General features: G+C 28.6%; 1 protein-coding gene across 1 annotated transcript; it reads right to left on the reverse strand.

Moving 5' to 3' along the window:
- Positions 1-9,812: 9,812 nt before the first annotated feature.
- LOC129959648 (signal recognition particle 14 kDa protein-like) lies at positions 9,813-14,159 on the reverse strand. The gene is made up of 5 exons (XM_056072538.1): positions 14,046-14,159; positions 11,256-11,328; positions 10,155-10,276; positions 10,043-10,075; positions 9,813-9,953 (listed from the first exon to the last, which is right to left on the reverse strand). The coding sequence occupies exons 1-5, from the start codon at positions 14,067-14,069 to the stop codon at positions 9,864-9,866; spliced, it is 342 nt and encodes a 113-aa protein (XP_055928513.1). The 5' UTR covers positions 14,070-14,159; the 3' UTR covers positions 9,813-9,863.
- Between the last annotated feature and the right edge of the window lie 13,644 nt (positions 14,160-27,803).

A 27,803-nucleotide genomic window follows, 5' to 3' on the forward strand; every position in this document is an offset into this window, starting at 1 on the left:
GGATAAAAATAACAAATTTCACAGAAAAGTATTCAAATTGTTTGTAGATGTTACTAATATACCTACCTCAATGCAAGTTTATTTACAGGTTGTTCCAACTTTTAATTATAATTCTACAAACAATAAACTGCATTAAAATTTCAAAATGAATGCAATCAAAATTCATTTTTGTTGAATCATAAAATAGCTTGATGGTATTTTGTAAAACTATCACCAGGTGTTACTCACAATGAATTTTTCTTTGTGGTGGAACTTAAAAGGAATGTTTATCGATAAACACTTTCTAAAAGTGATCATTTGAAAGAGAATGCACACAAAATTAAATAATATACTTAATGATTGTTACATTATCCGTTTATTTGTATTATCAGAAGTGCCTAGGTAATGATAGCCAAAATTTTAATCCCCACTGATAATGCAGGCCTGCAACCAATTCGAAATGTGGATTCTTGAAGTAGTTTATTAAATCATTGCTTAAAGATGTAGAAGATATCTGTGTTCCAACTTCCCAGAATTATCGGGATTCAAGTTGCTAGAGCAAGTTTTTACTATCCTCAATATACGAAAATGTTGCCTGATTCACATTATTCAAAAACATTGGAGGACAAAGAAAAAGAATCATGAATCGCTTTAAAGAATGTAATACACATGTTTTGGAAGAATGCTTAAATCTATACAAAAACAATTTATAATTCAAATTGATAATATATGAAACTTAAGGATGCAAGTAAGTAATGATTGCAAATGTAAGAAATTAATTTAAAAGTTCATTTCTTGCATATGCATAGTAGCTGTTTTCCCAAAAATTGAGGAGCCTATAGTGAAGAGCAGATTGAAAGATTTCACCGGGATGAGACAATACTAAGGAAGATATGTCAACGTGCTTAATGATTACTTTTGGATGCTCAGATTGGAAACAAACAATGGAAAGCAAAAGCATGATCGAGGGTGCATCACAGAGGAAATAAAGTTTCACAGGTTAAAAGAGTATACATATAGAGGTAAATATATCATGAATGAATGCCTTTTTTTTTTTTTTGCTTTGTTTTTCTAAATATATAAAGCAATGCGTGGTTAATTATAGTAAAATATTGATTTTTTCAATATTTTATTATAAAATATTGAAAAAACAAATAAACGTGTATGCTTTCTTAATGTAAACTATTCCAAGTTGTGCAGAAAAATTAATTAATAAATTTGTAGTTGTGAAGATTGAAAGTGTATAATTCATTCTTCATGTAATTCATTTCCATTGCATATTTTGCATATATGAGGAGTTTTTTTTTTTTTTTTTTTTGAGGAGGTTTGTGTTTTACAGACTTGTTGAAAATTAGTTAGATAAAGAAATTCCGTAATTAAAATTAATGACTAAATTGACTTCAGACGTGATGCATGCAAAGGATTAGAAAAGAATATTCATATTATGTCTGTTAAGAGATGCTTTATGACATATATTTTTAGAATTCTAATAAAAATATCAAATAAGGCAACATTTATTTTTTTTTTTTTTTTGCAGCATGTAAAGCACTGGTTTTAAATGGCAATTTTGAATGAATTTCCAAAGGAAAGGGGAATTTTTTTAGCATAAATGGTTTTGTTTTCATTTAAATATCCTAAAAATTTATTTATCTTTACAGAAATGTAACATTTCCAAGTATTTATTCATAGAAAATACAGGGTTAGTATAAATGAAAGACTGGATTAAAAAAATTATATTTTCAAATCTATTACATATAATAAAAATAATGTATAAAAAAAATCAAAATTTTGTTTTTAACACTGCTCAATGCGGGGCAGTTATCTGGGCATGTTTGAAATATGGCTATGTCCGCAACTTCAAGATTAATAATAAAAACAAGATGTTAATGGGATTTCAAACATCTTATTTGGATTTGGACATTCATAATCTACCTAAACAAGGAGTTTCCACTATGTTTTTCGATTTTATGTAGGTTTACTCACCAAACATTTGTAAGTCAAATATATATTTATGATTTATTTCCATATATTACTGATTATATTATCTGTAATAATTTTGTAAATTTAAATCTTTAATATCTGCTCATTCATTTATGTTAACGTAGTCTATGTCTTGGTTGATTTATATACGAAAAACTGATATAATATGGCTAAATGAATGTATTTGAGATGTAATGTCAAATAATTGCTGGCAGGAACTAATCTTGCTGGGGGGATACAAACTATTTAAGACATTGCACATTTAATTGTCCTGAAATTGTGCAAACATTTATGTATTCCACATTCATTCAGAAGTTATTAACATTTTATGCTCTGTTTACGTTAATATTCTTTACTACAGTGGGTTAGTTACATTACAAAATGAAAAAATTACAATTAGTTTTCAGTGACCTAATTTTCTTCATATCTTGGGATTAGAAAAAGAAATCTATTTTTTAACTTTATTAAAAATAGTGTTGGTATCTAAAGAATGGATTTTTGGTTTTATAAAACTATCTCTAATTATAATAAAAGAAAATATTCATTACTTTGCTTGTTGATGCACTGTATGATAGACATTTGACATAGAGCCATCGGATTGGGTCAGATATGGCAATATATATATATATTCAATTTAAATCATTTTTTGAAATTTTATTTCAAATTAGATGAGATTTTTTCCATGCTAATTTCCGAAAATATTGCATTAAAATAATTTTTAAACTAATTTAAAATTCAAAAATTATTTTGAATTATAGCAGTTTAGTTATTTTGCTATCTTTTCCCCGAATTTTGTTAGTTAAAAAAAGATATATATATACCTTATATTTCGTTGTTTTCAATGAAATTCGAACCATTTTCATTGTTCCATCAAATATTTAATCACACATCTAAAGTAGCAAATAAGTAAGTGTAGTTACAGTAGTGTAAAGACAGGGTGCTATTGAAAGATAGATTGCTAATATTATGTTTTTAAGTGCGCTATGATGCCATGATAATTAACTTAATTAGGAATATTCACAAACACAATAAATGGAACAGATGTAATGCTAATAAAATGACTGCCTTATTACAATTTGGGACAAAATTTTGTTAAGGAATCATGAATGAGTCAGATTTATTTTAAATTAAACCCAACCAATATTCTTAAAATACAGCTAGTTTTAAAATATATTAGGATTATGTTCAGGATTATTTAAATTTTTGTAAAAATATGCCGCATAGCTGTCTAAATATTCAACTTGAAATGTCACTAATTATAAAAGGAAACATGTATATTTTTTTTTGAAACAGTTTTACGCACTTGGGTTGAACCGGAGTTTAACCCCCCTTCTTCGCCAAGATGCGATAACGCGCCAAAGCTGGCAGCCTCCGTTTTCTCTACATTGGCAAACCTATTATCTTTCGCCTTTATTATGCGCTATGATTGGACATCTGATTCATCTCTTTTGAACATTTCGCAAAACACGGCGCATGACCGTTGTTGGCGATTTTTGAAAATTGCACCAAGCAGGGGGTTAAACTCCGGTTGTACCCGTACTTGAAACAAATGGCTGATCATCAGTTCTTGTTTGCAAGATTTGAAGCTTGTTGCCTTACGCGGAGTATATTTGCCTGAAATAATACTTGGTGACCGAGTTACGCCGTTTTAATGGAGCGTATGCTATCATCCGTTCATTTACTGGCAATTACATGATGGAGTACTGCCGACATGATGTGGGTAAGGCTGGACCATTTTAGATGCCCAATGAAAAGAAGCAGATATTTGCATATCAACGAAGAGAAGAATGGCTTATTCATGGCTAGATCTGCAGCAACACATGCCATGAAAACAAGGCTTAATCAAGCAAACACATTAAATTAGAAAAGTACAAGCGTTGAAGTAAAACTTTTTTTTAATAAATTGTGTAAAGCAATTATAATTTTCAAGACATGCTCATGTAAATCTACAATAGCTTAATTAGAAACGACAAGAATCAAATAAAAATACAAGGGAAAGTTTTGTTCCATTGTGAAAGTTTCTTTTGTTTGACGTTTCACAGTGAATTTTGTTAAAGTCTCTTTATTACCTTTCTAACAATAATTTTCCTTTATATGAATATCACATTTATTTTGGTATTGGTTCTCCATGGTCTTTAGGTTTTTATTGAAATTGTTTATCTTGTTCTTCATTATAATATCAATTTTTTTCAGAAAAACGTTTCAAATGCCAATGCTATTTAATTAAAATTTTCTTAATAAAGTTTGTAAATCATTTTATATTTAACTAAAACAAATTATAACATTCCTGTGAGTTTGCAATAGCTTAAGGGAAAGTTTTGTTCTACCATGATGTCTTCTTTGATTTCTTGATGCTTATACATTTTCTTTATAGATTCCTACTGAAATTAGGAACATAATGAGTGTGTCTTTATTCTTATGTCTTGGAGAAATCGTTCATTTTTTTTTACTTTCTTATATACGGAGTATAGAGGAGGTACTGTAATCCCCAAAAATTTGAATTAGAGAGTTTTAGTAAATCTCTACGTTTTAGATCTGCCCGATTCCGAAAAAAGTATTATTGCTATTATTTTTTTAACATTGATTTTCGATCCACTTGATTTTGCTCTTTCATCAAACAAAAAAATCATGAACAAAACTATCAAAATATCTAATACGGAAATTATTTGCTAGATTTCGTGAAACTCAAGATAAGTTTTGCTTGGAAATGTATTTTAACTACATTACGTTTTAAATAATATTTTTACTGTCTCATAGATGTTTCAGGTATACAAAGAGAAAATATTGTAATTGACAAAAAATTCGAATTCGAGATTTTGACGAATTTCTATGTTTTAGGTCTCATTGAATCCGAAAAACACATCTTTGGCATTGTATCTACCAATCTTTGATAAAGATAATCAAAAACGTTTTGAATTCGATTGATGAAATTGATGCACACCAAATATGCAGATTTCTTTTAAATTTCGGGCGGAATCCGAGAAAGTCTTTCCGTCTGATTATCCGAATATTATAAATTAACACAACTGCAAAGCGAAGAAAGTTAGATCTGATCTAGAAAATTTAGTACACACATTTAACTTCTAGAGTGTAGAATTTGGAAACCATTCCGTTAAAGATCGACTTTCTGTCACTCTATACTTTCACAAGTATGTAAGCGCAACAACTCCAAAACGCAACGATTTAAATGTATGAAATTTGGTTCCTGATTTAAAAGATAGTTTAGTCGAATTTTGTATCAGTCGGTTGGAAAAAACATATTCTAGCGGATTGTTATGAGCGAGGATAGAACCTGGGACCTTGTGGTTCGCAGTCCAGTAACATAACCACGATACAAAAGCAATTGCCCGTGTAGCGTCACTGTAAACTGGCTTATAAGCTTTCACCACAAACCCAACTGCAACTAATGAGCATACGTGAGACTTTTGTAGCTGCATGAAAGAATGGAATACATTTCTCTAGTCGGAACATTCAATCTGCTGAAGCAACACGATAGTGTTTAGTGAATGTTTTTATTTGAGAAACTATCAGCTTATTCAGTGTAGATTAGCTCAGATAGCGTAGATGTTAACTGGCTTATAAGCTTTCACCACAATATCTAAATCGCACTCTATTTTTGGTTACTATTAACCCCATTCAAGAAATGAATCGCCAAGAATCAAAGAGTGATTCAAAGAGTATTTCGTAGCTATTGTCTGCGAATACCAAGCTAAACATTCACGGCCTTACTCAAAAGTTCTCAATTTTATGCTGGGAATGGGGGTAACATATTTATTAGAGTATGTGATAAAATTTTCGGGAGACCACTCTCGGTGGTTTCTTCACTAATGTTGCCAAGATTTTCCTGAAAACTGTTTTAATAACAGGATAATATTCATATTACCACTAAGGTCTTGGAATCGGTATAGCTTTCCACCTTTTGATTGCCCAGAAAATTCTTACCAAAGATGAATGAGATTTAAATTTTTCGTTCCCCTCTGATTTGTAGAATTCACGAAATGAGAATCATTCACGAGATCTTGAAAATTATTTTCACTTTGGACACCCATAATTTGTAAGCTAATATGAGCATATCCAATATTTAAGAAGTGAAGTGGACATAAGAGAAGATTTTGCTTTGAGGAATATAAAAAATCGGCTTTAATTTTTTGGGTACTTATTTCAGCTTTTCTGATCCAACATGTACAAAGCAAGGGTCATCCCGAGCAAGAACTATCAAATAATGTTGCTTTAACACAACTTTATCTGCAATGGAATCAAGATGATGACGTCTGCACCAACTAAGGGATCATTGTCATTTCTTTCTCCTAAAAGTTCCAGTTCCCTTTAGAAGACCACTCTTTTCTTATCAAATTCAAATTATTAATCTTTGCTATCCCATCAACAGAAGGACTAAGAATATTTTATGTAGCCCATTTTTCTGATCAAATTGAAAGTGAACTGTTTTTAAATCTATATAAATCACCCATCACAACTTATTTTACTCTTAGGCAAACACAATAGTTCACATTTTTTTTTTCATTCATCACCTGATTAATTAATTTATGGAATAATTTGTTTTTAAATCTCCAAACATTCCTTAATTCAGTTACATCAATACACAGACCTGAAAGGGATAACTATTTTCACATTTGAAACCAACATACAAAATAAAGGGGGGAAAAGAAAATAAATAAATAAATTACAATTCAAGACACCACTTTTTTCGGCTTGATTTATAGATAAAACTTTTACATTTTGAATCTCCTTCTGCTGCTTGTTTACTTTTTGATTGAATAATTGCGATATTAAACTGCAATACAATACAATTTTAAAATATGGAGACATTCATCTCAAAAATTGCAACATGGATGTGAGTTCGACAGATGAAGCAAATACAAATAAAGTGACAATAATTTTAGTGCAAAGGAATCTGCCTTTTCTATTTTCTGCTGACTGAAAAGCATTCCTAATCAGGTAACAGAACTGATTATCAGTAGATACACCAATGCTTATACATTATCCTTCAAAGAATCATTCATCATAAATAAAAATACACAACACTTTGGCAAATAGCTGCTTCATAAGGCAATGTAATATTAAATTTTAGAAATATTTATAAATCATATTGCTGATTTTAATAATTTTATTTAGTTAAATATGCTGTTTTTATTTGAAAGATCATGGATGAAAAATCAGATAAATGCTCAAATATTAACCGCTTACCTGTGTGATTTTCCTCACTATCTAATTAGACAACATTTTTGGATTTGGAAAGATAATGGTGTATTGATTTAATTAAAAGTCTCTGGAATACTTGGGATGTTTATGGATTCTATATAATGTATGTATTTATTGAATTATAATGTCTGTAAATGGCTTAATTTTAGCTTATTATTTGAATTTGATTATTCATTGTATAACCACATTTGGGCATCATAGTTAAGAGGTTAAAAGACAATTTTATTGATTATTTTATAGTATCTATACAAATTTTAAAATTACATTAGTTATATCCAGAATGGCTAATACCAGGTTACTTTTTAATTATCAGGCACACAAAAACTTTGATAGCAGGAATCAGAATGTTTTCTGTATCAACAATTTCTACATCAACAATTCCCTAAACAATGAAATTTTAAAACTCCAAAATTCATTAGCATAAGGATTCAAACTACTAATATGATACATGACAGTATTCAAAGAGCTCTAATTTTCTGATATTCATTTAATTTAGTCTTAAATTGTTTCGGGCTCTCAAATATGGGGAAAAAAAATCATTTTTAATTTATTGAAAATTTGCACAAGTTTTACTACATTTTGTAATGTTAAAAAGCTTACTGAACATAATATAATAAGTATTAAATTGTCTTCTTAAAAACAGGAGAAAATTCAAATTTTGAGAGTTACTGTATCAATATATTATTACGTAGTAAAAGTTCAGAATGATTTCTAAAATCATTCTGATATGCACAACTGCTTTTAAATTATCCTTTCAAGTATTAGATTCAGATTTAAAATTTGCAAATAAAGATGATGAATTAGGATTTCAGATATTAAAAATAAAGTACTAACTGGGAACAAATGGAATATAAAATTTTTTTAACATCCCTCTATTGGAATTTTTTATCCCTTGCAGTTTTTCAAAAATGATTTCAAATCTGCACATATATATTTTTTAATGAGTATAATTTGTAGCTCATAATTTTTTGACTATAATCTGATAATTTTTTTTAAAAGCATTCTTTATTTTGACATTTGATTTATACAATTAATATCTGAATAATATACTTAAGACAAAATTAGAAAACAAGTTGACAGGCGTATACATCTCGCAAATACAGAAATTCTATATTTTCAAAAATAATTTTTGTCACAAGATATTTTATTGCACAGATTCGAGTGTATGGAATTGGATAGACTGAAAGTCATCTCTTATACTTTATTAAATCAAAAAATTGTTCAAGTGAAATGTATGTATACATTAACATTTTTTATTGGCACCAATCACAGAAATGGATACAAGTTTAAATTTCAAATATAGTATTTTGGAAAAGAAAGAAAACTGTATTAATTTCTTTGCATCTATTTATTTTCAACAAACTTTTTATAAAATATCAATAATCAAGATATCACAATGTGCAAGGATGCAAATACAGAAAATATTTAGGCTTAGTTTCTAAATTGAAGCATATTACGTTTCAGATTTCATTAATTAAAAAAACCAAATATACTGCATCTTATTAATTGCCTTGTGTTGATACATGAAGTGTCTAAAGTAAATAAAGTTTTATTTATGTTTGCACATTGGTGAGTAATTTTTTCTCTCCTCTGTATATGTGATAAGAACAAATGTTAAATCAGAAATTCAATAGGATTTTCTCTATCATTAAATTACAGATTTTAATGTTATTAAAAACTACCTTAGCACAGTACAAAAATTAAATAATTTAAATTTAAAATTCAAGCAACATTCATTAAATTTTTTTTTAGCTTGGCATTATTAATCAAACAGATTTTTAAATTACTAAATGCTTCAAATTGTTATGACTTGCTATTAACTGAAAAATGTAATAACAATCTGATAATTTTTCCGTGTTCAATAATTAAACTTTCAGCAATTACAATAAACTGTATCATCCAAATCTGAATAATTATCTATTAAACAATAAAAATGTTTTCTATACAGTAGAGAGGGGTAAAAATTTTTCTCTTATTTTTTTATTTTTATTCTAATACTATATGCATGATTAATGTAAGATCTATTCTTCTTTTGAAGTAAAATAAATGCAAATTTTACAATTAGATTTATTATGAACTAAAAAGAGAGAGAAAGAGGGAGACAGAAAAAAATGAAAGCAAAGAATTCTTTAAAAAATTATTTTTAATGCCAATGTCTGAAAAAATCTAACTTATTATCTAAATATGCAGTTAAATGACTGAAATATGCCCAAATAAAAATTATAATTATGTAGTTTATATGTACATACATATATTTTTAAGTATAATATCAGCTGCCTGTATGATGCATGATTTTAAAATTTGAAAGTGCAAGCATGTTAAATTTGGTTTTTTAATTCCTTTTACATTTAAAGCTAGATCAACTGTTAATACAGAAATTCAATATGATTTTTTTAGTGCAACTACAATTCTTCAACATACGCAATAAATATCATGACATACTACTGAAATGGAATAATACACACTATTTAATGGAATTATTACATTTTTGAATAAAACAAACTGCTTAAACATTAATGAAAAAGATCAACATGATTTCAACATCTTTTTAATAATCAGATTGCATGACCTTTCTAAAGGAATGAAATATTTTTTTTAATGGAATGCTTTTCTGGGAATAAAAATCAACAGTATTTTTAATAGGTCCATTTATTACAGGAAATGAGAACACAATTATATATAGGTTATTGAGTGGCTTTAGTAGATGTTCCTACTTTTTTCTTGTCTTTTTTCTTTAATCCATCCATATTTCCTTTCAATAAATTAGCATAAGCCTGTTAATGAAAATGTTAAGCAAAAATTAGAAGAATATTTAGAAACATTTGCATCAGTTATATAGAATATAATGCAAATATTAACTTACTAATTGAAATTTGTTCACATCTTTTGCATTAACCTGAAAAAATAAGTTTAAATATGAATAAGTAATAAATTCATATAAGAAGAGCAGCAATAAATACAATTAATTCACTTACTACAGTACTAAGTTTTTTATTTCCCAGATGAGCTCGAATTAAACATTTATATTCAGATACAGGTGGTAATGGATTTGTAGCTAATTTTGATGGCCGTGGTTTAGGTTTTGTTCTACCATCATCTGAAATAATAGACTTTAATTACAACCCTTTTAAATATAACATAATTTCATAAAGATTATGCAGAAAATTCTTTCTATTAAATAACTATTCTTTTTATTCAAACTATATCAAATTAATACCATAATATATTGCTTTTTATCAAACAATAATACAGTTTAATATTCAAAAAACATTTCTACTGTAAATTTTGTTCCAGTTTTTATAAATTGTTAGTTTTTTTAAAGACAGAGTTTGGTGGGCATGATTAAAGACAATTTTTTTTACAGAAACATAGAAAATAAATAAATAAATCATTTAAGAATTAATTTCAAGAAGATTAATCTTAGTTTGACTAAATTTGCAATCTAGAAAGAAAATTTCTATTTGTTACTAAATATTATTTAAGTGACAGCTGATCTTGCTGACTGGTAAAATGAATATCTGTGGGTATATAGTTGCTCCAACATGAGTCCACGATGAGGAGGAAATTATTTTTTCATTTATTCCTGATTTTGAAATCAAATATCAAAGTAAGAGGTGTGAGGTGATACTTAGAAGTGTCATCTATTTCCCTTGTCATGTCACAGAATTATATATAATTATTTTTTGACAGCAGATACATGACTTGCTTTAAGAAAAAAGTTTTACAAATAGTAAAGAATATGGATACTAGTAACATAATACTTTTAAACTCCTGAAAAGAGTAAATAAATCCACAAACATTTGAATGTCATTATAAAAAATGCAAAATAAACTAAAAGGTTTTTAGTTATCTGATTAAATATAAAATCATTCAACTTTAAGAGTAAAAGTGCTCTTTTAAAAAACTTTCCTAATTTCATAGTTAATATTCAATTATTGAAAAATAGATACTGGAAAATATTAAGAGGATAAAAGATATAAAATATACTTAAAGACATATTGAAAATTCCTAATTTTAAGACTAAAAATCAATTTTGTGAAATATATTATTAATTTCTTAACAGCCAATATACATACATCTTTTCATTGTTATATATATCGATCCAGCACTTCTAGATTTTTGAAAAAGCCTTGTCAGCTCAGTGAGAAACTGAAATAATAAAAGACTTGGTTTTACAAAAAAATCGTATATTTTTCAAAATTAATATAATTTTTATCATCAAAATGCAAATAAATAATTTATTAAAATTTAATCTTTTAGTAAAACATAATAAACATACAGAATATATATATATATATATAAGGATTCCAAGAAGGATATAAGCAGGAAGAAAGGCAGGTTTTAAGGGGCATATTAAGGGTTCCAAGGTTTTTTTCTTTTATATATATATATATATATATATATATACAAGAAAAACCCTTGGCATCCTTAAGGTAAATAAAGGCATTATAAAAGTAATAAACAAGACATATATCTATCAACTGTACCTAGTGAATTTGTTTTGAGTCACATACTAAAAGTAAGTGATATAAATGAAAATTATAATTTTAAAGCATTTCCAAATACACAAAAAAGTTAAATTTTATTTAAGTAAAAAAAATCAATAAATAGGGAGAAAAAAAATTATAACACATGTGTACTTAGGTGTGCTATGATATTTAGAAATGTGAATACATTTACTGATTCCTTATGAAGTACTTTTTATTAGCAAAACAATAGAAATGATAATAGGGATTCTTAACTTTCCAAGCATACATTTAGTTTGATCATACAGCTTTCAGATTAGATATTAATTTTTAAAGTGAATAAACTAAACTTCTTATTGATAAACCCAATTTCTGAAATTAGAAGAACAATTTATCCATGTATGTTAAAGAAAATATCTAATTAAATAGGAATTATCTAATTTTGAAATATACATAAAAAAATTATGTTATTCAGAGAATTAAGTTATACATTATACCTCAAAATGAAATCAAGATCATGAGCTGTGAAAATATTGTCAGCATCAGTTTATGTTTGATTTTTCTAAATCAATAGGTAAAAATAAGTCAAAAGAGCCATTTTTATTTAAAATACTTCAGTATTATATATATATATATATATATATAATTTATATCCTAAATTTTAAAATCTTAAATTAGTTCATGGCACTTTATTGTGAAATTTACTCTTATTTCCCTATCCAAATATCTATTTTATTATTTTTAATGCATGATCTATACAATTGCTGAACATAACAATTTTTCATGTTGCAAGTGAAGGGATTAAAATCCCTAAACCTAAGCATTTCTTTCAAAGACACCCAAGGTTTCCTTTCTTAAATAGACACATGCAAATAAATCTTATTATAATGAACAAATGAAAAAAAACTCTTTCACTTTGCTCTTGTGTTAGGCTATAATGGCATTGTTTCTTCCTGTTTTCAAATTATGATCTTCCATGAAAAAATAAATAGAAATTTATTCCAAAAGAGTTTCTTTATTGGTCATGCATCTGGAAAATTATATTACACACACACACACACACACACACACACACACACACACACACACACACACACACACACACACACACACACACACACACACACACACACACACACACACACACACACACACACACACACACACACACATTTGTGTGTATATATACATATACAAGTGTATGTGTAAATCCTGAGTGAAGATATTTATTTTATCTAGAAGCTGATTTAAAATAATTTTACTGATGTTAATTCTATGATTTTAATTCTCGTTTTTTAAAAAAATTGGAGTGCAAATGTGCACTGAAATCCCAATAATATTAATTAAGGGAAGGGAGAAAGAAATTGGCAAAATCAATTTTTATATGTTAAGAATGGAATTTTTTCCCATCAAGCAATTGATAGCAAATTGGGTTCACAAAGTTAACATGTCAGCAATTGAATTCAGACAATTATAAAAAAAAAAAAAAAAAAAAAAAAAGACAGTACTTGAATTAGATGCAATTTGAACAATGAATAACATGTTGGGAGGGGGAATCGCATACACACAATTGATTTAATTTTAATTTATTAATGTTACACAGACTTATTTAATTTTGATAGTTAAAATTATTTACATTTCTGCAAGATCAAGAATTTTTGCTGCAAACTAAAATTAATACAGCAAAAGCACTAGAAACAGTTTTAAAATTATATTATTTATAATATAGAAGTATACACCCTAGTATATAAAATAACAATAATTTAGCGAAATGTTTACTATCAATATTAATTGCTCAATTTTTTTTAAAAAGAAATATATAAGATGATGTATAATCCTTACACTCAAATTAAAGTGAAACAAATTTTTGGATGAATTGCTAATATATACATCAGTTCACAAATAATAATAATAAAAAAAATCCATATACTTTACAGTCCTTGAACTAATAATGAATTTCAAAAAAATCTTTATTTAAATTTCCAAATTTTTATAAGTTAAAAACTTAATTTAAAATTTAACAAACAGATTCTCTTTGCACTGAAAATTAACATTAAAAATGATAACAGTACAATGTTATCGCATTTACAAAATAATTTACAGATGGCATTGAAGTTTATCAGAAGCTCAATATTTTGTATAACATTAAAATAACGTTGTTTCTTTTAGGATTAGACCATTCGAATTATACGAACAATTCTTTGACTAATTTTTAAATAAAAAAGTAATTTTAATTAAAAATGTCAAAGCTTTCGAAGAAAAATGAGATTAAGAATTATTAATTAAATGAAACAAAGCAGTCATTAAGAAATTTGATAAAAATTCTGAAGACGCATATTGCGTGAAATATAATTATTTACACCCTTTTGAAATGCAACGCAATTTAAGAATTTAACTTACAGCTTCATTTTCAAGCAGTACCATGTTGCTAAGTTTCTGTTTACAGCATTGCTTTGGGATTTCGTCGTGTACGTAGCTCTTCACTTCATTTCTTTATGGATCCTATGTTTATAAAGATCATGGAATAATTGTAAAGTCGCCTTCATGGCAGAGTCAACAAATAATTAGAGGTCATCATAATACAATGGACATCTATATTGTTTGATGAATGGCTTTGTTCCAGTGCATTTTAAAACAATTATTCTCCCCGATTATTTCAAAATAATATTCACAGAGTGGCATTAGATTCTTTGCTGGTAACAGAGAAGTATGCAGGTCCATTTGTAAAACAACAGATGAAACTATTTCATATGAGGGTGCGCATTTCATACATGAAGTTATTTCGTATGATGGTATATTCATGACGTGTATTTGATGAATGCAACTGAAGAAGTGTGATGGTTAAAGGAACTTAATGACGACATTTTTAATAATAGCTCTTGAACAGAAAATTCAATCGATAAAAAGAACCACTTGAATCAAAAATTGGAATCATCATTGTTACGGGCAGCAACCCTTTCAACGCCTTTTTCATGGCGGCTTCAGTGGTTTACCGACGGGAGGGGGTAAAAATCCGACAAGGGGACAAGTCCAATATCTCCAATTAGCTTTAAAATAACTCATAATAATCAATTTTACATTTAATTAAATTATGTATTTTAGCTTTTTTTATTCAAATATTGACCTTTTCTTTCATTGTTAAATATTTACAAAGATATTTGTAAAAAATGTCCTCAGTTTCTTTTACTGACCATCAAAATATTGTCAATATTTGAGTGTAGTTTTTATGCGACTTTTGAAATTTAATTGCACTGAGATCTAATTTTACAAAAAATATGATTATATTTCATTATAATTGTTATATATTGAAGGATTATTGATATATTATTGTTGTATATAGATCAAAACACAGATTTCATCAGAATGATGCATCAAGTTAAATGAACAAACGTATGCTCCTATCATGGAAGCTATGAAAAATGAATTGAAGAACTGAATTCAAATTTTTTTTGGAAAGGAATTCTATAGAAATCCAGAATAATAAATAAAAAATATTCGTTTTCGCCCAAAATCGACTTTTTTAGCGTAACCTCCATAAAATAATATTAATAAATACACCATAAATAAAATCTACCATCAAATTAAGAAGTTAAGTAAATTCGTATATCAAGGGTATTCGTTAGATATGAATATTATAAAATAACTATCTTAATCATCCTTTTGTCATCCTGAACCAAAGTGTATTAAAAATTTAGAAACACCTGAAATTATATAGTTTTCGCTGTGAAGAGTAATGGAAATAAAAAAATAAAAAAGATACGCTTCCCGACTACATAGTTATAATACTGAATGCAGAATCTGAAGAATTTCGGTAACAATTTATTTAACAAATTTAGGGCACAGTTGGATAAACGCTTTAAGTGTACTAAAAAGCTACCATACCACATGTATTTATTTATTGTCGTCAACTGTAGTCGGTAATATTTCTTTAGTGTAATAATTCAGTCTGAACAATTAGATTGAAAAAAGAAAAACAGATAATTCATTGTTAAATAAACTTCATTTACAACTATACAATTTACTTACTCCAGCGATTTTTAAAGAATTCACATGATTTGGTTACAGCAAAGTAACCCTTCTTGACATGCAAATTGTGCAAAAGCGTCTAGAGAAAAGAGTATTTTATTAAATTTAGTTCACCATTAATTAGATTTTAAGCAGACAATCCTCACGGTGAAATAAATTTACCAAATCTTAACTGATGAAGAATCACTTAGATGAATAAAATGAATATATTTAGATTTAGAGAATTTTAGAACTTATATTTGAATGTTGAATTAGGGAAAACAACTCTATCTCCCTATTCAAGTATAATATAAAAGCTTAAATTTTCCACATAATTCCACTGGCAGGTAATCGAAGTACTCGATGGAAAAATTTTTTTTCCATAACCCATGATAATATATTATTCGAAAGACAAAGATTAGTCGGCAAAAATGCCACATCTTTTCCACTTGCCAGATTATTAATTTTTCTGCTAAGCATAGTACAAATTATAAGCTGAATGTACGACTTTTATATCAGATGTCTGAAAATTGCGGACTTAAAATTAGTGATATCTATCGCATTGAGTCCTTAGTCACCCTATCAAAATTGTTTAGCAAAATGCAATATCTTATTCACATGCCGCCTTTTCAGTTATATAGCCAAGAGTAGTGCTGAGTATGTTGTGATGAACGACATTTAAATAAGATGTCTGAAAATCTATGGATTTAGTCTTCAACATACATCGAATTCAGTTCGTAATTGGTTGTCCAAAAATTGTCGGCAGAATTCACTATATTATTCACTTTGTCGGATACATTGTCAAAAATAGTGCAAATTTTAAGCTTATTGAGTGACATTTCTGCCTGATGTCCGTAAATCTACGGACTTAGTGTTCGATATCCACTGCCCTGAGTTCAAAGTCTGCTGATCAAAAATTGTCAGCAAAATTTGTCTATCACCTTATGGATATCTTGTTATCTTGTCGGTTATATTGTTAAAAGTAGTGCAAATTAAAAGCCGAATGAACAACATTTGAATCAGATATCTGAAATTCTGTGGATTTAACGACGTCGACATCCATCATATTCAGTTCTAAGTCGGCCATCAAAAATTGTCCGCAAAATGCGGTATTTATTGATCTGCCACCCTATCGATTATTTTGCGAAATACAGTCAAACCTCTTAAAGCATTACTTGAATATTTGAAATGTTTACAACATATTAACTTACATAAATGTATATACTTATATAGTAAATGTTTACAACATATTAAGGTAATTTATACATTATCATATTCGAGAATGTGCAGTTCTCCACAACCATCCAGAAGTATTAACGATTTTTGACAAAGAAACTCTCAACCTCTCGCCGACTGAGTGGAGGCAAGCAGTTGCCTATAGGGGGTCAATTGCCTCCTTTGTCCCCCTGCTACCGCCGCTTCTGTTCAGAACATGATAAAAAAAGAAAGAGTAGTTTTAAATCAAGGCGATAAATTGCTGATCGCAGGACAGAGGTATAACTTCACTAAATGTCACTTAAATAAAATAATATTCTGATGATGATTAAGTGCATGGCAAAGGTGGTATTACTCGTCACGCCGGCAAAGAGCTCAACATTAAGATTAAAAAAAAAAAAAGAATTTAAAAAGCTATCTCAGGATTAACATTTTAAAAAAGTTTCACAGGCATATGTGCTGGGTACAAAGGAAACTAAAGACGGCCAAAGAAAATAAAAAGTCAAAACTAAAAATAAAAGGACTGGCGGAAAACGAGGAGGAGTTCTGAAAATAAAAGGAAAACGAGGAGTTCTAGATGATGCAAACAGTAGAACCTGTGTAACATTAAACAATAACTATCATCCAAAAATAATCAATACAAATAAAATGCACTAAAGATAGGCAGTTTAAACTTAGAAAGCTGATAGAAAATTAGAAATAATAATAATAATAATAAAAGAGTTTTAGAGAAATGAGAAAAAAAAAACATAAATAAATAAATGGAAAAAGAAAGAAAAATAATCAAGAAGAAATAAATATATACATTGTCTCAGTCTTGTAGAATCCGTGCTGAGGAACAAAAGGCTAGGAAAAAAGTTGATTTTACATTTTTTTTTTCTTACGGGTTTTCTTTAGTTTTAATGATACTTGATTTTCTTTATGCATTCTTTGAAAGGCTAGGGAATCAGGGTCGAATAAAAGGTGATACTGTTAAAAAAAATTAATTCTTGAAAACATTAAGAAGAACACTAAAATGGTATACAACAAGGTATTACCAACAAAAAGTACCTTTTTCTTTGTAATAAAATAACATATGGCTCGACTGAAAACAAAGTCCAAAATAAGGAAAATTAGTTCAGACAGCGAAAAGAACCAGAAAACATTATTATTCCATTAGGAAAATCCAGCTTTCATTGTGACATAGGAAAGCCAAGACAGCTTGGGCTTCTTAAGTCAATATTTTATTTGATAAAATTTGGGAAACATTTTGTTGAGATTTAAATAAATAAATTTCCTCAAACGATGAAGAACAGGGAAAAGAAAAATATAGTGGGGAATGTCGTCATAATCTTCACCCTTCTACTTCTACTCAAATCGAATCTTTTAAAATAATAAGAGCGAATACATCTATTTATTTTTTTTCTGAGAAAAGATATTAAAAGTAAAGCGGCCCATTTTGTTATTTTCTCATCTTGGCAAATGGCATGCAAGCAAAACCCCTACTTAGCTAGAGGCCATGCGGGAAACTTGAGGAGGCTACCGAAGAGTAATCCCACCTAGCACGAAGGAACAAACGCTATTTGATGACATTAGAACTAGCAAACAACAAAAGACGCTCAAGAGAAAACGCATATTGATACAGAAAAAGAATAGGGGGAAAAACATTTTACATTACGTATTAAACTGCTAAACATTAAAAATGCATAAAATAGATTAAATGTACTTTAACCTTTTACATTAGGAGAGAACAAAAGACAAGAGCTTTGACAAAATGTCTTTAATGCGTAGATTTAATAACTGAAATTTTTATGACTTCTTGGACGTCAAAAGAATAGGGGGAAAAACATTTTACATTACGTATTAAACTGTTAAACATTAAAAATGCTTAAAATAGATTAAATGTACTTTAACCTTTTACATTAGGAGAGAACAAAAGACAAGAGCTTTGACAAAAGGTCTTTAATGCGTAGATTTAATAACTGAAATTTTTATGACTTCTTGGACGTCAAAAGAATAGGGGGAAAAACATTTTACATTACGTATTAAAATGTTAAACATTAAAAATGCTTAAAATAGATTAAATGTACTTTAACCTTTTACATTAGGAGAGAACAAAAGACAAGAGCTTTGACAAAATGTCTTTAATGCGTAGATTTAATAACTGAAATTTTTATGACTTCTTGGACGTCAAAAGAATAGGGGGAAAAACATTTTACATTACGTATTAAAATGTTAAACATTAAAAATGCTTAAAATAGATTAAATGTACTTTAACCTTTTACATTAGGAGAGAACAAAAGACAAGAGCTTTGACAAAATGTCTTTAATGCGTAGATTTAATAACTGAAATTTTTATGACTTCTTGGACGTCAAAAGAATAGGGGGAAAAACATTTTACATTACGTATTAAAATGTTAAACATTAAAAATGCTTAAAATAGATTAAATGTACTTTAACCTTTTACATTAGGAGAGAACAAAAGACAAGAGCTTTGACAAAATGTCTTTAATGCGTAGATTTAATAACTGAAATTTTTATGACTTCTTGGACGTCAAAAGAATAGGGGGAAAAACATTTTACATTACGTATTAAAATGTTAAACATTAAAAATGCTTAAAATAGATTAAATGTACTTTAACCTTTTACATTAGGAGAGAACAAAAGACAAGAGCTTTGACAAAATGTCTTTAATGCGTAGATTTAATAACTGAAATTTTTATGACTTCTTGGACGTCAAAAGAATAGGGGGAAAAACATTTTACATTACGTATTAAAATGTTAAACATTAAAAATGCTTAAAATAGATTAAATGTACTTTAACCTTTTACATTAGGAGAGAACAAAAGACAAGAGCTTTGACAAAATGTCTTTAATGCGTAGATTTAATAACTGAAATTTTTATGACTTCTTGGACGTCAAAAGAATAGGGGGAAAAACATTTTACATTACGTATTAAAATGTTAAACATTAAAAATGCTTAAAATAGATTAAATGTACTTTAACCTTTTACATTAGGAGAGAACAAAAGACAAGAGCTTTGACAAAATGTCTTTAATGCGTAGATTTAATAACTGAAATTTTTATGACTTCTTGGACGTCAAAAGAATAGGGGGAAAAACATTTTACATTACGTATTAAAATGTTAAACATTAAAAATGCTTAAAATAGATTAAATGTACTTTAACCTTTTACATTAGGAGAGAACAAAAGACAAGAGCTTTGACAAAATGTCTTTAATGCGTAGATTTAATAACTGAAATTTTTATGACTTCTTGGACGTCAAAAGAATAGGGGGAAAAACATTTTACATTACGTATTAAACTGTTAAACATTAAAAATGCTTAAAATAGATTAAATGTACTTTAACCTTTTACATTAGGAGAGAACAAAAGACAAGAGCTTTGACAAAAGGTCTTTAATGCGTAGATTTAATAACTGAAATTTTTATGACTTCTTGGACGTCAAAAGACATCCAATTTCTTGGCCATCCGAGTCTATGTTCTCGCTATAGTGCACAGGCACATTTGCAAAGTGCATAGTGCACATTTTTTTGTAACTGCAATCCGCATATCGGTCTGCCCTTGAAACCTTTAATTGAAGCGGCCAAAAATAGAATAATAATTTAATCTAAATAATCCTAATCTTAATAAAAGTCATTGTGGCTAAGAATGTATTTTTACTCTTCATATCTCCTCCCAAACAAACGGAACAAATTCAAACAAATTTTGCTGTATTTTTTCCAATAATAATTTCAGAAGAAATTATTCTAGAAAAAAATATTTGTAAATCATTTTAAAATTTAAAATTATATTATATCAATGATCTTAATTTGATTTCTATACAATATTTCTTTCAATTGTTAATAATTTTTAAATAAATTTAAACGCATTAAAATTAATGTTACTCTATCACTATTTTTTAAATTTTTGTTTCATTTTAATACTTAACTCATTGATGGGGTTTCATTTGTTTCAAAATAGTGATTTAACAATTCTTAAAGATAGTTATGAGCCAATCGATTAAATGGAAGCACGAAAAGTAAGCTAAAAAAAGTTTGTAAGCTTGCGAACAAACGGAACAGATATCCAACAATAGCAGTGGCCTTACACTAGAGAAATAAACCAATATTTTAACTTTTCCTCCAGATTTTCCGGAGGAAATTATTCAAAAATATTTACATTGTTTTAAAATTGAAATTTTAATTTTTTTCAATGATTCCAGTTTTAGTTTTGTGCAATTTTTTCTCAAAACTATTGTTTAATTTTATTTATTTATTTTTTATCGTAGATGATTTTGAAATAACCGAATTTAAAGGCACCTTTTTGTTGGTCACTTTAAAATGATCCGCCACTTTTTTTAAAATTTCTCTTTTATTTCAATACATATAACTTGAAGAGGATCTGTATTTTATAAAATTATGTAATGAAGAAATTCCTTCGTTAAAAATGTTATACGTGAAAAAATTTTAATACCGAGAAACACCAGGTATATTAACTAGTGATGAAATGTTTTATATATATATATATATAACATTTTTGAATATGAACTAGCCATCTTCAGCGCTCATTTCATCTACCGAATTAAATTATTGATATCGCATTGTGAACTACAGTACACTCCCGATTATCCCCGGAATTGGGTGGCGCGGCAGCCGCGGATAACAAAAATCGCGGATAATCCGAAAAAAGCTAAAAACGGGTATAGCAACAGAGAAAACAGTCATTCCAACTTTGAAAAATCGTTTTATGTACAATAAAACGTAAAATAAACAGCAGGAAACGTTTAACTAACGCTTAATATTTTAGTATATCACTCAAAACTAACCTAAAATGCATTTTGTTAATGAAAACAGAAAAGTGCTTTGTACTTACGAGAGGCGTCAAGGATACACAGAAAAATGAATACATATGTACTGTTTTAATACTGTAATGTATTATGTAATTACAAAATCATAACTGTAAAACTGCACCTTTTTGAAGAAATCAGTCATTTGTGTTTGCTTCTTGCTTTGGAAGCATTTTCTCTTTGCTTGGAAGAAAAAAAGAAAAAAAAAATTAGTGTGGCAGGCGCGGATAATCGGGAGTCTACTGTACTTTAATAATTAAAGGTATTTAATCTCTGGAATGCGGAAGGTTTTAATTGAGTAAAACAGTAAAAAATTAAATTGTAAAATATAGAAAAAAATCTCACCAAAGCACATAAAAGATGAAACTATTTGAACTAATTTTTGATGTATAAATGAAATGAAAAGACATTGAATGTTTTGGTAGCTAATGAAGTTAATGCGTTATGAGCTCGTTCTTATAAGTTAAAAAGCTTTCAACAGAATGAATTTCTTTCTTTGAATTTCATACGTATTTTTTTTTCTAAAAATATATGAGACTTAATCGCAATTTTTATTACTAGTCGCCTTTAGCTATCATTATAACTCGGCGGAAATATTGTTCAATTTCAATAAAAATTTGTAATGCACAATTTCAAGTATCCTAAACACAAGCCCAAGCATCAAATTGGGATAGACATAAAACGAGATATTTTAGTAGTCTTAATTTGATCATTACTAAGCACATAAACTTTGAACATTATTAAGCACATAATCTTTCCTAATGAAGTCATATCCCATGATATCATATTGTCATTAAAAGTATAGTTGCGCCTGTAATTAAATTTTTAATTGCTCATTGTCCATTATGATACCTTAAACTTCACTTTCCTATTCCTGATGTAAATTGAGCAGATATGAACAGAATCTTCCTTTCTTTGCTTTCAAAAAGAAAAATCATGTGATTATATAAATGATGAAACAATGAAAATCGTTTACATTCCATTACAACAAAAAAAGTAATTTTTGAAAATTACCCTCAAAAATACTTTGTCAAAATTTTGGAAAAGATAGTATAGTTGTTAAATGGGTGTGATAAAAAGGCATGTTTTTTAAAATTTTAAAACAGTTAAATTTTTTCTTGTGTAATAATGTTTTCTGAAATTATTGAAGGAAAATGTCAGAATCTCGTTTATTTATTGATCATTTAAAATTTTAAATAATAATTCGAAAAAATTACATCGAGGTGTATATTCTTTTTTTCAAATTATGTATATATGTGCCAAATTTGGAAGCGTTTGGTCATGCGACTTAATTTAAAAGATTTAATTCAAATCTCGATATTTGATATTATTTATTATCGTTAAATATACATTTGAATTGTAGTTGATATTTGAATTAAAAATTAATTGCTGAAGATGCTTTCATCTTGATACAAAGTAAAAATAGAATTTTATCAAATCCAGAATTAAGCATATGTTTTTTTTATTAAAAATAATTACAGGTCGTATATACTGGATTAAGGTTGATTCAAATTTCTGTTTCTATATTATTATGACGTTTTGTTTCTATATTATTATTAGTACCAGTGTTAAATGAATTTGTTGGGTGCGTAATCTTTCTATATTTCTATACATTTTAAAGTCCAGACCTCATTCTCTAGGTGAGAAAATTTTTTTAAGCCATTTTAGAAATTTCAAAGGGCTACAAACATTTCTTTGGGAGCTGTGGAAGTTAAAAGTTTCAACCTTAAAAGATCGCTTTAGTTTTTGATAAATTATATTTTCATTTCGAGAAGAAAAAAAAAAAAAATTGATGATGTAATTTGAAATTATCCTATAAAGAAATATTTTTTTATAAAAGATACACATTTACAAATGTTTTTATTAATTTATTCATACAATAATATACACGAAAAGGAACAAAAGTATAAATAAAATTTATAAAATACTCAGGAATATGAAATGCAATATTAATAAGTTAAGGATTCATAACTACCTAAAAACGCTTACTCCGAAATTTTGTATACTTTTACAATTAATATTAAGTCAAATGAGTACATTCATTCAATTTAAACTCATTTGGCGCAAACAACACACGTAAACAAGAGTTGTTTTTCTTCTTCATCATCATCATTCTTTTCATTTGGTATGATTGCCCAATCAGGGATAAGAGGGTCTCGTGTTTCGATCTCGTCTCCTTCTTCAGGATTCTTGTCCAAGCAAACAAAATTCGTGAAGAGAGTGTTGCGCGATCCGCTCATTAAAACGCCTTCATACACGAAGTCCCATTCTTGAGGGCATTGTGTTCTTCCAACAAATGTTTGAACTGTCCCTCTTGATGCCAGTCGACAATTAGAACAAGTCAGCGCCATATTTTTTCCATTAGGGAATTGGTAAGTTGTTGCTGCAAAAATAAATTGGAAATTTAAACAGTTTTTTTCACTCATATTTAACGGAAACATTTAATGAATACATACTTAACCAATAACTAATTTAAGGGAAAAAATGCTATTTAAGATAATATAAGCATGACAAGCATGTAGCGAAATTCTGTCTTTTAAAATAGTTAAGTTCAGAACATTGCCTTTATAAATGCAGCTCTTTAAATTTTCCTATAGTCAGAAATAAAAAAGGTTGGATCGAGTGACTGAAGCTGCCGAGACTTTGAAAATAACCTGCTAATCACTCTGTCCTTCGAAATGTTTTGTCGAAAACTCTTGAACAGTAAACAAGAGTGCGCCATTTTGCATGAAGCATTGCATTTGCCATTTTGCATTTAAAGACAATTTCTGTGTTGGGATGATTAAGTTTTGGATTATCTATCAATTACAGAATGTATCATCAGCCACCAGGCCATGTTTTCTTCAAAGAAGTAAGAATCAATAACGGAAGATGAGATGAAGCCATACCACACTATCATTTTTGAAACATTGTAGCTGAATTTGTTAATGAATGTGAAAATTTGTGTTCGACCAAATATGACAGTTATGTGTGTTTACAATTATTATACGATAGTTATGTGTGTATACAAAGTTCACTAATCCATAGTTCCTGCAAAGATCATTCATCGTAATCCACTGTAATATGTGAAATGAACATCGAAACAAATGTTTTCTCACCTCAATATCGCAAGTAAGTAACAGTTGCGCGTGGGACGTCTTAAACGAATATAACTTCAAAACATTTCTCATAATTACCTACTCTGCCATATTTATATATTACATGTCCGATTTCCCATGATATAGCATGTACACTTGCTGCACGTTGTTCTACTAAAGCAACTGCCACTTCTACAACTATTGCTGCTTTGTCCGGGTTTAGGGCGAACGTTGTAGCCTCCAAAATTTAATGTCTTTTTTTAGAATATTTATAATTGTCAGATGCCACTAAATAAAACTCTTTACCTACCAAAATATCTTATATCAAACAGAAGCATTGTTGTTCCCTCGATAAAAAAAACATTATAGGTAACTGGAGATCTGGCAAAATCAGTTTCAAGAGGGAGTCACTCGTTCGATAAAAGAAAAATGTTTTGGTGCTCTTTATATAGATAGGGGAAGCTGCGCATGTTAAAAAATATGTAAGCTGTCTGCTCTTGAGAACCGCTTCCTTCCCTATCGGACGAACTATAAACTATTGTTGTTGTTTCTTATGGCACTTGCCATGGACAAGTCCGCTGTTACGAAGACAGCGATTTTAAGCCGGTGGGAGAGCGTCTCTTGTTTTTATAGTAGCGCCAACTAGGGCCAAGAGTACGACTTTGCCACTCACCCATCACTCAATCGCTTGCACTGCTCCTTTTTACAGGAGGGCACATCCACACATCTCACAGATAGAACAATCATGCCCTAACCGGGACTCGAACCCAGGACACCCAGATCAGGGGAAGATGCGCTACCCCTATGCCAGGATGCCGGCCGAACTATGAACTAAACGTTTTCTTTCAGAAATCGAAAATGCATGTTCAAGTAAACGTGTATGAAATTAGAGAGAAGTTGTTAGAGTAATTTTCCTTACAGAAAAGTCTAAACACTTCCTGTTTAAATTGGATAACTTATATTCTACATGAAATATTAATGGTGAATATGAAGTGAAATGAAAATTCTACAAAAAGAAATTAATGAAAGATTTTTAATTGAGTAATGAAAAAAGTATTTTAATAATTTTGATTTTTATATGTATGCAATTTTTTTTGTGATGCGTTATAAATTCGTTTATAACGCATCACAAATTTATAATAAAAAAAGTAATATGCGGAAAAAATTTCGATTTGCGCGTATATGATCGGTAGGATATTGGATATTTTTTTTCCACGCATAAAAAAATGAATAGAAAAGTAGCTGAATGAAGGAGCTTACATATCATTTTGAGACGATTTATGCAAATCGGGGGTAAGAAAATTATCATCTGTCTGGAAAGGAATTCTTCATTCGATCTTTGTGGCATTCTATCGTTACCTGAACTATTGTAGGTAGTTAAACTTTTCTAAAAAAATGGTGAACTATTGCATTGGAGTATTTGCTCGTAAAAAGGACTAAATGTACAAAACCGCTTTATTTTATTGAATGGGATATTGAATTCAGTACGACGTTTTAAGGAAATGGGGAGTTTGGAGGATTGTCACAAAGTTTCAGACCAGCCTTGAGTTAAAAACTTGTCCATGTTGCCGAAAGTGTGATGGAAGAATTGACAATCGAAACATCAATGGGAGTAATATTGCTAGCGAAACTAGAAGAATAATGTGGAAGATTCTGAAATGTCGATGTCTACACTGCAGAACAGATATGCATCATTTGAAATCATCTCCATGCAGGAAGGTGCCCAGCAAGTTTATCTGAAGTCAACGTTCCTGATGGAAACTTTCACTGAAGACATTGTGATAAGTCAAAGCTCCAAGTTTCACTGACACTCTTGATCACCAAACTTGACATCTGCAGATTTTTGGTTGTAGAGATACTTGAAGTCTCGTATATATCGAGTATCTACAGTCACTTTGGAACTGAAACTTGATAGGCCATCAGTGGCATCGATGTCAACATGTTACATTCAGTTGCAATAAACATTGTGACGCGCTTTACTTTTTAAATACATTGCGGTGGTAGTCCTATTGAACATTTTTCATGTAAATGAACAGTGTTACGTTATTGTGATGTTTTTACATTGTCTGTTTGTGTTTGCCTGATTTGCATAGAACTCTCAATATTTGCGTTTGAGTGCCTTCTTTCGGTTATTTTTGAGACTATTTTGTATGCATACAAGAAAGAATTCAGTATCCCTCTGATCATATTCATATAAATGGAATTTTTTTTCTCGATAATTAATTCTTTTATAATGAGCCGTCGAAGTTTATTCGAATTTATGATGCACTCTGTAAGATATTGTTTATATGTACATGATATTGATCAATGTACTTTAAAATCTTTTAAGATAAGATTTTTTTCTTTTTTTCATTCTATATAATTTATTAAGTATATTTTCTATCTTAAGTTGAATCAATAATCACAAAAAAATTTGACATTTTGATGTAAAATAAAACAATTTGTTTCCAGATCTTTGATATATAATTTTCTATATATTTTTTCAGGCATTTATTTTGTTGATATCAGACTGAAATCGGAGATAATCATATAACCAATCTGCCCTTTAGGGAAAGTGCAGCGGTCCTTGTGCTTAGTTCATAGTTATTCGAAGTTCTTCCAATCATCATACTACGTTTGAAATTTTTTTTCGAAACTCCGAATGTTTAGAAAATGAAGAGAAATACCTTAAATCATTTATTAGTTCAATTGTTCAAATGTAATTAATTTGGAAAATTTTCATTATTTGAAATCTAGAAGAATTGTGATTTTAAAATTAAAGCACCCGAATCTACAAAAGTAGAGATAGATATTTAAAAAAATAATACTAACCACTTACTCTGCTCATATTTCCTTTTTTCCATCCCTTTGATATTACGTGTTCAAAAGCACAGGACAAAGATATATAATGCTTTAGATAGTTTAATATAATCTTTTTATTCCTTAACCTAATCATTTTATTTTTCAATTATATAAATGTGAAAAAAATTCAATCATGTTTCTGATGATTTTTTGACTTAAGGCTGTATTTTTTTATCTAACATATTTAATTTAT

The sequence above is a fragment of the Argiope bruennichi genome, chromosome 2, assembly GCF_947563725.1.
Source record: "Argiope bruennichi chromosome 2, qqArgBrue1.1, whole genome shotgun sequence".
Classification (NCBI taxonomy): domain Eukaryota; kingdom Metazoa; phylum Arthropoda; class Arachnida; order Araneae; family Araneidae; genus Argiope; species Argiope bruennichi.

Bases quoted from the DNA above. Each gene is read 5' to 3' on its own strand.
- LOC129959648 (XM_056072538.1), bottom strand. From the start codon at position 14,069: ATGGTACTGCTTGAAAATGAAGCT. The intron at 10,277-11,255 runs GTATGTATATTG...CTATTATTTCAG, and splicing joins ATATATAACAATGAAAAGAT to ATGATGGTAGAACAAAACCT. The intron at 10,076-10,154 runs GTAAGTGAATTA...TTATTTTTTCAG, and splicing joins ATAAAAAACTTAGTACTGTA to GTTAATGCAAAAGATGTGAA.